The 13,464-nt window shown below is 38.0% G+C and overlaps 1 protein-coding gene across 2 annotated transcripts in view; it reads left to right on the plus strand.

The window, feature by feature from the left end:
* The window catches only part of LOC126481304 (protein HBS1), a 196,227-nt gene that overhangs the window by 24,126 nt on the left and 158,637 nt on the right, over positions 1-13,464 (plus strand). For both annotated transcript variants that reach the window (XM_050104956.1, XM_050104955.1), the window contains exon 4: positions 10,193-10,234. In XM_050104956.1, the coding sequence (XP_049960913.1) occupies positions 10,193-10,234 (42 nt within the window). The remainder of the gene's footprint in view (positions 1-10,192; positions 10,235-13,464) is intronic.

Genomic DNA, 13,464 nt, shown 5'->3' on the forward strand with positions numbered 1-13,464 from the left:
TGTTAGGAATGAATGCGTGAAATTGCTGTGTTCCTTTAATTTTAAAAGCTGCTTCAAGCCAAATTTTTAAGGGCATTTCTGAAACAGCATAATCTTCTCTGTATTTTTCAGCTTGGTTTCATCTTTCCTACCTTTATCACAAATCATGGAACCATTAAGTATTTGTGCAAATAACTCGGGCATCCACGCTGTGATATCTCTCAGTTTTCTTTTTTTTTTTTCTTTTTTTCTTCCCCCCTCCCAATAAAATAGTTTGATTTCTTCAGAGGATTACAACAGAGCACTTTTTGCTTGGTTCCATATAGTTAAAAAAAATCACTTAAAACATTCATTCAGGTTATAGTTTTACTCATAAATTAACTGTTAAAAACACCAAGTTCCACTGAAATATATTTACATAATTGTTCAGTGTAGAAGTAGTAACTGCTTCATACTGATACCTTGGTACACTATAATGGCTTAGGAATACTAATATAAAATAATTAATTATCCACCTTAGGAGAAACAATACAGAACGCATTGTCTCGGCAAAGGCTCTGGTCACTGAGTGATGTATGGACAGCATGTGTGTGGTGGATGCAGACTGTGCTGTTTCAACTTGTGCGCAGCACGTATGCTCATACAGGAACCAAGTTGCTCAGCCTACATACAATGACTCAAGTCTGTGGAAACTGAATGTACATTTTCATTAATGTAGACCAGAACTATTACATCAGTATTTACACTTTTTTTTAAAAGCAATATTTAAATTTACAGTTATAGGTCCCGTGTTCAATATATTTGTTTTGCCAGTTAATGGGCTATCAGTTTAAATTGTATAAAATTGAAGTAAGCAATCAGCTTAATTTAATTATAGAATATGCTGATTGGTTTTGTTCTAAGATAATGATATTTTGATATTTCTGATATTTTTTAGTTACCTTTCCATATATTTTAAATTAATTCCTATTTGTTAAAGGCAGGTTTTGTGAAAATGGTGCTGTTAGTGAAAAACAAGTCGGGAATAATTTTTTAAGCAAAGAAACTATCATCATCTCATATTTATATTTTGCCATGTGATTTACAACAGTATGAAGCATGTATGGAAATATTTTGAAAAATTTATATTATGTACTTCTGGAAAAACATTAAGTCAAAATTTTGATTAACGTTTATGTTGCGTTGTATTTCACTGGAAACAGCATAAAAATGCTGCAAAATGACTCCTTTCCCCCGCCCTCTAGCTCAATTTGGACAACTTCTAGATTTGATTCCCCAGTGTATTTCTTGCTTGGAACAGTCCACGGGTGTACTGCCGGTCCATAGTGTCCAACGGGCACAATATTTCAGCGATCAGACATGTCGCCATCATCAGGTGCGTGGCCACCCATCCCCAGGAGCTCAGTTCATCAGCACACCTGATGATGGCGACATGTCTGATCGCTGAAATATTGTACCCATTGGACACTATGGACCAGCAGTACACCCGTGGACTGCTCGAACTTCTAGATTGATTTTAAAAAGTCTGTTCATGTTTTTTTGGACAGTTTCTGAAAATTTTACATAGCTATATTTCAGAAATGCTCTGAGATAAAAAATTGCAATTTGGTATTTTTCTTAGTCTCCGCACCCATGAGTATACCAAATTTTAGCAAAATCTGAAATGGTGAGGTACAATTTTTATTTAAAGTGTGTTGATTTGACATGGAATGGCTCATATATTTAGTTTGTCCCCAGCCAAAACACCAAATTTCAACAGCTGTTATAGTTATTTCTGCTATTAAATGTTTTAATAGTAGTGTGTCTTTTCATGTGGGGAATGAGTTCATGGGTGCTAATCTAGGAATAGTGTTCTGCCACCTTGGTGATGTCATGGGTGAAAGCCGATGGGTGGTATCGCAATCTTCGGATTTGCCCAAGGGTAGGCTCACCATATTTTTTTGAGTCCAATCCAGGTCATGTTACCATATTTTTTAGTGTCCAACCCAGGATATATACTTGAAGTTGCCCAAAAGGCTTAATAGTTTATTGAAACACAAAGCTTCATTTATTCAGTTGTATTTTTCATTTTTTTTTAGAAATCCTTGGTTTCATTTTAACATGCCGACTGTCACGAGGGAAGCAGTGGCCAAGTCAGAGCCTCTTATGCCTTCTATCATGTGCCCACCAGCTCGTCAGTGAAACATCCATTACTGTGCATGCTGCAGTCAACATGTTAATTACATCATAAACTCCACAACAAGAAATGTCTGAATTAGCAGACATTTAACGGTAGATACCGAAGGTCTACGCCCATTATACAGACCAAATATTCACCAAAATTGAAAAAAATTCACAAACTTAACCATTTTAGAAGTATTGCAACATGCAATGTCAGTCTTTTGAAACAGCTGAAAAGTTGTTTTCCACATTTCTTAAATAGCATCTGGTATTTTTACAGAACCTGGTTTTGAATTACCTGCTTCAGCAATGTGTGTTCAGTGAGTAAATTATCAGTATATACGGAATCTATTATAATTTAGTTAACAACTAATGCACTCTCTTCTAAAACAGACCAGGCAATTCACTTTATAAACATATTCACTGAAAGTTAGCAACTTTATCAAACTGTGTGTCCACAACCAAAAGTATTGGACACAAATTATAAAAAACTGTCTATAAATGAGAAGAATTTTTGTTTCTTAACATTATTATTTTCTTTTAGAGTGAATATCAAATATTTGGCAACAGATGTTAGCAATTTTTGGATTTTTCTTGTTTGTAATTGACAAATTAATGCAGAATATGTATGAAATATTCTGTTACTGTGATAAAATTAACGTCCAAAAAATCTCTCTTGTTTGGTGAAACAGTTCCAGTGATGACACCCCTATGTTTATCTCCTTTCACATGGTATTCAATACCACACTTTGCTTTATGTGCAACAGAAAATTTACCGTCAGGTAATGTGCAATAAATACATTCATTCTACATCTATTCTCTGCAAACCACTGTGAGTAGCATGGTAGAGTGTATGTTCCATTGTACCAGTTATTAGGGTTTCTTCCTGTTCAATTCACATGTGAAATGTGGGAAGAATTATTTTTTGTATGCCTCTCTGTGTGCAGTAATTATTCTAATCTTAACCTCATGGTACCTTTGTGAGCAATATTTGGGGGTTGTAGTATATCCCTAGAGTAATAATTTAATGACAGTTCTTGAAACTTTGTTAACAGATTTTCTTGGAATAGTTTAAATCTGTCTTCAAGAGTCTGCCAGTTCAGTTCCTTGTTGTTACTGTCATTACATAATTTCAAAAATTTGTATTTCTGTTACAGCGTAACATTAAACAAACACTTTTTTTCTTCCATTGCTAAACAGTGAGACAAAAAACAGAGAGCAAAAATGATTACAAACATGTAGATGAATTAGTTACTTCACATCAAAAAACAAAATAAACACATTGCCCCTATTATGTTGCCAAGTGATAAAGTGAAAAGTTGTGATGAAACTGGTAGCCTTGCCTCACCATTGACATCAGCACTTGCTGCAAGGACAGAGGCACAGCCATGAGAGAACATTTGAAAATGAGGTATTGAACATATAGGTCTAAAATTTTAAGAAATACTTAAAAGTCATAAAATTCTCAAACTCCAGACATTTTTGCAACCTCATTACCCCAGACAGCTCTAGAAACCAGGACTGTTTGAGTTAGTTCTAGGCATATGGTAAGCCTACCTTTGGATCAACCGAGACATATGGTGCTGGGCCTCAGCTTTTATATTTGACATATCAGTGTTATATTATGTGCCTCATGCTGGGGTGGTGTATTTTAAATGTGGCATGTTTGAAGAATATATTTGATAGCATGTAATGGTACTCTCTAGTGTTTAATGTTGATGTTTTGAAATTTTGTTGTTGTGTTGTTATAAAATGGTTGCAATTCAAGCTAGATAATAGAGAGTCCTTTGTTTTGTGATTTGGTAATATTAGTAGTAGTCTTAGATGTTATAAAGAAATATAATACAGAGTTGCCACAAGTTTTGGAAGTCATGGCATATCAGGGAAATTTGGAAAAAAAACTGGAAAATTTTCATTTTTGTGTCAGTAGATGAAATAGTTTGTTTACTGAGATGTGATGCATCATCACTGGCTGGGTGCAGCTGAGAGTGTATGCCTTCCTACCAATTCCCTCAGCTTGCAGTCAGTGCTGTCACCACTTTTGCCACTAGCCTGGCAGTTGCCAACGAGAGGCAGGGAGGCATGAGGACTGGTTTGTTTGGTTCTGATTCTCAGAGGCTGTAGACACAGGAGCCGGAGATGATGGTCATGTGTGCATCAGCTGTATGTGAGTGATTGTGTTGTGTAAATGTGTGTGTGCACTCTTATTTTCTGACAAAGACTGAGGTCGAAAACTTAGTTGTGATTATCTTTTCTATATGCCTGTCTGCGGCTCAGTGATCATCTTTATGGTGAATTGTTACCTATCGTCATTATTATTGATTCTCAGAGTATTCACACAAGTTATCTGTTGCATGGATTGATCACTGCAGCCTCATCTCATCAACATGCTCTTGGTAACTCATGAGTAGCTGGCCAAGTGAGTGGATTTCCGTGACAGGCCAAAATCGTAGGCCATTTCTGCAGCTATCTCTAACGGATAGGGCCTGCTGATCTGAAACGTGTCGTTTCCCACTAATGTGCAGACCGTGCCGTCAGATCTAGTCTCGCCGATCTGTCCAGAGACTGGATCTGCCTCTTTGTGGTATAATGTGGCAGATTTTCAGGGTTTATTCGTCGACCCAGGACTGCAGTGCTCCTCGGCAGGTCAGAGGCCAAGGGCGATGGATGTCAGGAATTGCAGCTCTCATCCCTAGTAAATTGTGCAGTGCAGTGTTTTATAGACATTTTATTTATTGTAGTACATTTTGGCACTTTGGAAGTAGTTAATGTATTAGATTGTATGGACGATAAGAAGACGACATTTGTGGCAATTGCTGTCGGTTTGTACGCTATGTGCTCATATTTCTCGAAAGAAAAATTACACAATACCTGTAAAACAGTACACATAACACAGTGGGTAATAACTGACAATAACGATCATAGTAGAACCAACATTTTGTTGGCAGTTACCTTATGTGTTGGTTTACATAACTTTTCCCTGCCTTATACACTTATTTAAAGAGGCCTACTTTTTTCTGAAGTTATTTCTGAAAACAGTGAAAGTATTTAAATCTGTCTTGTGACTACAATGAAATGTGTATTGTTGTCACCAAATGCGTTTTTTATTATTGAAATAAAACAACAACAGTGGTCTTAGTGAAACACACATACCATTCGGCTTGCTTTCTCCATCTAGAAACAGTTCATTACAAAATATGTTGATGTTAGTACTTAAGATTTTTACTCACATGGGGATAAAATACAGAAGTCACTACATATTTTTGAGATCTCAAAATTTGTCATGGACAGTAGCTAAAACCTGTCTGGAAATCAGGGAATTTCACCTGGGTAACTTGTGACAACACTGATAATAGCTGTTCATCGAATGTCTCTACGGGCAATGATATGGCCAGCACCAACACATTTCTGCAACTGCATGGCTTACTGGCTGGATTTGTAAAGTGTCATGTGTGGCAAGCATGAGATGATGACAAAATTGCTGTTTCTCAGTTTGGAGGCAAATATATGTGGCAGTGCCATCAAGAAATTTTGTGGCGGTCAATTTGTCGCAGTTCCTTGTTTGAGAAATCTAGATTGGCAATCTAGAATATAGTTTTCTTGACATATTATTTTTGTAATTCTGTGTCAGTGTGCTTCTGTGACAAAATACATTAGGTATTGTATGGTTTGCGGCTAATTTTCTTTTTGTCAGAAATACGTTCAGAAATTATTAGTTTTGGGTACTCACAAACAAATTTTTTTGTAATCTACACACAGATTACATACCTGGTATTTTTGAACTTATATTAATTTTTTATTGTGTCACGACTGCTTTTGTCCTTCAGAACATCATCTGGTTGCTGAGTTGCCCCAGTATCTTGATATAAATAGGTCTGACTGTCGTGCTTAATGTCAGAGACAAAATCTGGAACAGTCTGCAGTGGGGTATGGTGTCAGATTCATTCTGGAAATCTATAAGTATGGAATCTGCCTGTTGCCCTTCATCCATAGTTCTCAGTATATCATGTGGAAAAAGGGCAAGCTGAGTTTCGCACAACTGATGCTTTCTATACCCATCCTGATTCGTGAACATAGGCTTCTTAGTCTTAAGAAAGTTGATTGTATTCGAACTGAGAGTATGTTCAACGATTGTGTTGCAAACAGAAGATAGGGATATTGGTCTGTAATTTTATGGGTCTGTTCTTTTACTTTTCTTATATACTGGAGTCACCTGCGTTTTCCGTGGTCAGGGTTCAACATCTTTTCTATTGAAAGTTTAATGTCGTACATTGAGATGCGGTCCCAGATCAAAACTCTGTGCTCTGATGTGTTGCAGCATTTAGATGTATTGGAACTGTGATGGAAAAAAAACCACTTCATCTTCCCCATTCTGTTCAAACTCGGGGAAACTTAGATTGAGAATGGCTGTTCTTGCTAGTCCTCCATGATCCGGTGCACAACAAACTGTCTCGCTGGGTGTGTTGCGGCATTCTCTTCATTGCATCTTACTTGTTGATCTTAGTTTTCACCCATACAAAATAATGATTGTTGAGCAACTAAGTGAAATTGATTTTGCGCTGTGTGGAGAATTTTGTGGCATAATGGACACTGTTTTCGTGGAAGAGCATATGTCCCAGTATTCATGAGTGATGAAGCCCACTTTCATCTGGATGTTTATGTTAATGTGCAGAAAATGTAGAAGTGTGATGGTGGTATCTCCAAATTGGAAATGTTAAAAAACTTTCTTCATCCAGAACTTCAAAGGCATTGACTGAACAAGAGGGAAATCTGTTTCACTAGGACGGTGCCACAGCTCACACAGCAAGAGCATCTATGGAAGTGGTATGGCTGTTGTTCCCAGACATGTCATTTCACGATATGGTGATGTCCTTGCCCCCTCCCTCCCCCCCCCCCCCCCCCCCCCCCACACACACACACACACTCATTGGGTTTCTCGATCTGTTACTTCTTTTTTGTGGGGCTACTTGAAATCACGAGTGTATGTAAACCAGCCCAGCACAGTCAATGACCTCAGGATTTCCATTCATCAGGAAATTGAAACTGTGCCAAATAAAATATCGGAGTGAACCGTGCGAAATTTTCAGGAGGGAAACGAAATTTGTGTCCGGCAAAGTCATCATCTCAATAACATTATTTTCCAGACATAATTAACATATGTAGATTTCAAAAAGGCGACAAAAGTACTATTTGTGAATGCAATATTATTAAAAAATATAACCAGGTTTCAGTTATTCAGTAGTGAAAAACATCCATTTCCTTTGTTCACACTGTACAACTCAGACTTGCAAGTAGCATCCCTTGAAGGTGGGTGTCGACTCACAGGTCCCGAAGCATTACAGTAAGACTCTGGCTGCTGCTATGCTAGTGTAGCCCAGACGTGGCATGACGTGCACAGTCGGTGATCCCGGCTGTGGCCGAGCAATGTCACGGCTGGTGAGGCAGGCTGACAGAGTCCACTAAGTTCTGAATCCCACCCAGCTGTGGCAATTAACAGGTACAGAGATCTGGGAATTGAACCCTGGACTGGAGGCTGGCTGGCACCAACTGATGCTGGCAAGTGCCCCAGTGGCTTGATGGTTAGGAGGGGCTTAGTACAACCCATAGCTCATCAGACTGTAGCTGGTCTCCTTGGCAGGCAGTCTTGTCAAGATAATGGCTGTGCGGTGGAGTATGACACTGTAGACAGTTGGCTACTCATTGACTTGCTGCTTCAGTGGATGACTACCCTGGCCAGAGGGCCACTATTTATATGTACCAAAGTGGGTTTGATGTAGTGTTGCTGCTTCAAATAATATGTTTAACAGGTGCCGTAGGGTCGCTGATTTTGGTAATTGGCTAGGCACTGACTGGCAGGCAGATGGCGATACCCGGCAGATGCCTTGGCACAATGCTTTGCTAGCAGATTGCTGCAAGTAGCCTGCTTTACGGCATCGAGCTCCTTTGCCTAAGCTTGTGGTGTTTCACCAGCCACCTCAGTTGATGTTGCTCTTTAGATTTGTGTACAAAGCATTTGAAACAGGATTCCTTAGGAACATATTCAGATCCTCTTTGATTCCATCTTATAACACATTGAGCATTATACAGCTAAGCTGTTCACCTCAGATATTTCCAGAACTGTCAAAGATATAGTAATTTGTTTTTCACCCAAATGAATTGTGAAAAAGTCCTCACTTTATGATAAATTCTCTACTTTCATAGGTATATTAATTACAGAAATATTAATATCAACTTTCAAACCATGTAAACTCAAAGTTTCTATTATCAATGACATTATAAACGGGATAGATTTGCTTCTCTCCATAAAGATGACACGTTGACATGTTGAAATGTAGAAAGGCACATTGAAAAGATTGTTATACATTCAGCTGTTTGCAAATAAAATGTAAACAGTGATGAGCTGATACACTCTGGAGGCACTTACAGTTTCCGTGGAGCTAACATGTGGATTATCAGCAAGAACTGTCAAAATGTTGTATTTCATTTACTCTGCTGATTGCAGGCTTGCTGCTTACTCTCTGCATAGTTTTAGAGTGACCTTCCACTAACAATTTTTTGCACAGTTGTTGAATTGTCTTTCTTGTTGGTCAGTGATTGTAGGTTTGTATCAGCAACTCGGTTGTTCTCTTTGTGTTCTTTTTGCACTTTCTGTAAGGAAGTAGCATATCTAGTTTGTCCTGTTCCCCCTCTGCCCCTCCCCCAAACTAATCAGTATTGGACACACATGAGTGACCCAGATAGAATGAAAACTACATTTTTTTCTGTTCCCCTTTTATACTGCTATCACAGCAGTGCAAAACACAATTTACTATGTATCAGATGTGTCATACTTGGATATGAAATCACTCCCTTATAAGACAGCATGTGGTTGCATGTGCAAAACAGATGATTCCTAAGTTGTAAATACTGTAATTACTTTGAAATTAGATTTTGAAGAGTGAAATGTTGATGAATTTGTCTATTGCAAATATACTATACTAAAAGCAGAAATTACAGTAGTTTGATTAGAAAAGCAATGTCATACTGATATCTCTGTAATTAACATAGTTATAAAAAGAGACTGTCCTTTGTGTAATTGTTGAAGTCAGAGGTGCTTTCCAGTTCTGTAATCAAATTAGAACTAGTTATGTATTTCGAAGTATCTAATCTACAATGTACAGTAGATTTGTCACAGATCACCTTCAAGAAGGTTAAGTTTTCTCAAACATTGGTATCTTTACATTGCTAATAACTGGTGTTTTTCACACTGTAAAAACTTGCAGTGATTGCACTTAATGGCAGATGTTAATAAGTTTCTTATCTGTTGAACTGTAGAATTTTCATATAATGTCATCTGATTACTTCCAGTCTTTTCTGCAATGTTTATCAGCGTTGAAGCTATGATGATTAAGATTGTTAAACTCTTCTCCATGGGTTTGCTCCATGTGTCCTCTTTGTTAGAGGTTAATAACTTTTATCAAAACATTATTGTCGTGTGTACAAAGCAACACATTGTTCTGACCAATTTTTTCCTCATGATTTTTGAGATCAGCAACTACTCTTTGACATTAAAATTGTAACAAAATCATTGTAATGTCAGTTTATCATTTATAGCACTTTGTAAGTGGGTTTCAGTCTAATTATCAAAACAGAAACCTAAAAAGTGGCACAGAAATTATGAAAGCATTAATTGTATTGAGTTTTTGTATGAGAAATGTAAGAATTAAATATTAGTGTGCATGTTGTGTCTACAGTGTTTGCATATGATATCTTCACACATTGGTCTGTATTTATGTGGAAGACTTCTGATCTGCATTATATTTTCTTTGCATAGCATTGATATCATTATTATTTTGCTGCTTTGCACGACAAGCTATTATACTTCACCATCACAATATTTCACTCAATATGCCAATTACTTTCATATTGTATGTGCTACTTGTGCTATTTTCATACTTGCGGTGACTCATTAATAACTATGGTGTCACCTCTGTATTTCAGGTGAGATATTCGACCTATTCATAGTGAATCATAACACAATAAATATGTTTTTAAATTGTATTTACTGTTGCAGATGACCCCAAGCCACAGCGAGAGAGGAAAGATCGAAATCGAGGTGACTATTACTTTCTGTCTTAGTTTACTGTAGATAAGATATTTCAATTGAAGATTGCGTCAGTGGTCTTATTCGCCCTACTTTTGCGCTAAAACAAATACTGTTTGCTAGTATCTCTGTAGGATAGAATTTAGCTGTACTAGCAAAGTAGATAAAACTTTTTTCCTTCATTGGATGAAGGTGTTCACGACTGGATGACAAAGCTTTCTGAATGTGAGGTCATGGTTTAAGAAACTCTTCTGTTCCCGACGTTTCGTCCAGGACTGTGCTGGACATCTTTAGAGACGCTCCTCCACTGAGTCTTGCCGAATGACTGGTCAGACGTCAGAGAGCGACATATATACTGTAGGAAAGGGGGCGTTGTTGAAGTAACATGTGACGAGCAGAGATAATCCTTGTCAAAGATAAAACTCAACTATCGATTGTTGTCTTGTCAAAGATAAAATTGTCTAGAGATTCTGCAGAGCTACTGCCCAAATGTCACTAAGTTTCATTGCCTCCTCTTTTCTATTAAAAGTATCATGATGCTTATAAATTTCAATAGCTTCTCTGCATAGTCGTGGATAATAACTTGACGTTGTTGACAAACTTTCTGTTTCAGAAAACTTACTTTGTGGTTTCCAGACTGAAGAGCGTGCTCTGCTACAGCCGATTTCTCTATTTTTCCTAGTCGGCAAAGACTTTTGTGCTCTTTTACCCGTATATTTACACTCCTCTTGAAGTTCCAGTATAAACTTTACTACATGTACAAGGAATTTTGTACACACCACATGTCGACAGAGAAGGGCATTTATCCTTCACAGATCAGAGTACTGGGCAGATTTTCTTTGTTGGTCTAAAGACCGATCTGATGTCATGCTTCTGTTAAATCTTACTGATCTGATTTGTTACTTTTTTAATAAAAGGGAGAGAAATTGTATTTTTCCGTTGTTGTGGTTCATCCTTGTCCGTCGGTCTTATGTTCCTTGGTCATAAAATTCTCTTTAACTCTTTGCCTGAGTAACCATTTTTCTCTAAGGCCTGCTTAAGATGTTTTATTTCAGCATCCAGGTGTTCCTAAGTGCATATCTGCTTGGCTCTATCGACAAGACTTTTAATGACACCCCTCTCTTGCTGTGGACGGTGTTTGGAGTTTTTATGCAAATACTTGTTGGTATGTGTTGCTTTCTGAAAAACTTTGTTCCAAACTTCCATCGGACCGTCTCATAACTAAAACATTCAAGAAAGATAGTCTATTATCATTTTCCATTTTGATGGTGAACTGAATTTTTGGATTAATTTTATTTAGATGACCAAATAATTCGTCCAAAGCCTTTCTACCATGGGACCAAACCACAAATGTGTCTAGAATGAAATTTTCACTCTACAGCGGAGTGTGCACTGATATGAAACTTCCTGGCAGATTAAAACTGTGTGCCGGACCGAGACTCGAACTCGGGACCTTTGCCTTTTGCGGGCAAGTGCTCTACCGACTGAGCTACTCAAGCACGACTCGCACCCCGTCCTCACAGCTTTAATTCCGGGGCGTGAGTCGTGCTTGGGTAGCTCAGTCAGTAGAGAACTTGCCCACGAAAGGCAAAGGTCCCAAGTTCGAGTCTCGGCCCGGCACACAGTTTTAATCTGCCAGGAAGTTTCACAAATATGTCATCTACAAACCAATACCAATGAGATGGTTTCTTATTTGCTTTGTCCAGAGCTGATTGTTTGAATTTCTCCATATAGAAATTAGCGATCACAGTACCACATGGGTTACCCAGTGCTACACCGTCAAGTTGCTCATAAAATTCATCATCCCACTAGAACTGACTCGGTGTAAGGCAATGTCTAAAACAAGCAGTCGAATTTCCTGGAAAAATATCCATTATGATAATCGTAACTTCCTTAACTAGAATCATAATGAATAAGGACACTATGTCAAAACTTACAACAATATCTTAAGGAGCCAGAATTAGTCCTTCAAGTTTCTCAATAACATGACGTGAGTCTTTTATGTATGAGTCAGTGAAGCTATGTGTCCTAGACTGTATGTTGTACCCAAAATTCATAAAATAGAGACTCGAACTCGGCACCTTTGCCTTTTGTGGGCAAGTGCTCTACCAACTCAGCTCAGTTGGTAGAGCACTTGCCCGCAAAAGGCAAAGGTCCCGAGTTCGAGTCTCGGTCCGGCACACAGTTTTAATCTGCCAGGAAGTTTCATATCAGTGCACACTCCGCTGCAGAGTGAAAATCTCAATCTAGCAGCTCGTTTACAACCATATATTGGGAAAACTGACACATTTGTGTTTTGGTCCCATGGTAGAAAGGCTTTGGATGAATTCTTTGATCATCTGAATAAAATTAATCCAAAAATCCAGTTCACCGTGGAAATGGAAAATCATAATAGAATATCTTTCTTGGATGTTTTAGTTATGGGACAGTCTGATGGAAGTTTGGAACATAAAAGTTTTTCAGAAAGTAACACTTACTAAAGGTATTTGCATAAAAACTCCAATCACCGTCCACAACAAAAGAGAGGTGTCGTTAAAAGTCTTGTCGATAGAGCAGAGCAGATATGCACATTGGAACACCTGGACGCTGAAATAAAACATTTGAAGCAGGCCTTCGAGGCAAAGAGGTAAAGAGAATTCTGTGACCAAGGAACATAAGACCGAAGGACAAGGATGAACCACAACAACGGAAAAATACAGTTCCTCTCCCTTTTATTACTAAAGTAACAGATCAGACCGGTCTTTAGACCAACAAAGAAAATCAGTCAAGTAATCCGATTTGTGAAGGATAAACGCCCTCCTCTGTCGACATGTGGTCTACAGAAAATTCCATGTACATGTGGTAAAGTTTATATTGGAGCTACCAAGAGGAGCGTAAATACGTGGGTAAAAGAGCACAAAAGTCTTTGCCGACTAGGAAAAATAGAGAAATCAGCTGTAGCAGAGCATGCTCTTCAGTCAGGAAACCACAAAGTGAAGTTCTCTGAAACAGAAATTTTTTCTACAACGTCAAGTTATTATCCACGACTATGCAGAGAAGCCATTGAAATTTATAAGCATCATTATAAATTTAATAGAAATGAGGAGGCAATGAAACTTAGCGACATATGGGCAGTAGCTCTACAGAATTGCTAGAAAATTTTATCTTTGACAAGACAACAATCGATAGTTAAGTTTTATCTTTGACAAGGATTATCTCTGCTCGTCACATGTTACCTTGACAACACCCCCTTTCCTACAGTA

Source organism: Schistocerca serialis, chromosome 5, assembly GCF_023864345.2.
Source record: "Schistocerca serialis cubense isolate TAMUIC-IGC-003099 chromosome 5, iqSchSeri2.2, whole genome shotgun sequence".
Taxonomy (NCBI): domain Eukaryota; kingdom Metazoa; phylum Arthropoda; class Insecta; order Orthoptera; family Acrididae; genus Schistocerca; species Schistocerca serialis.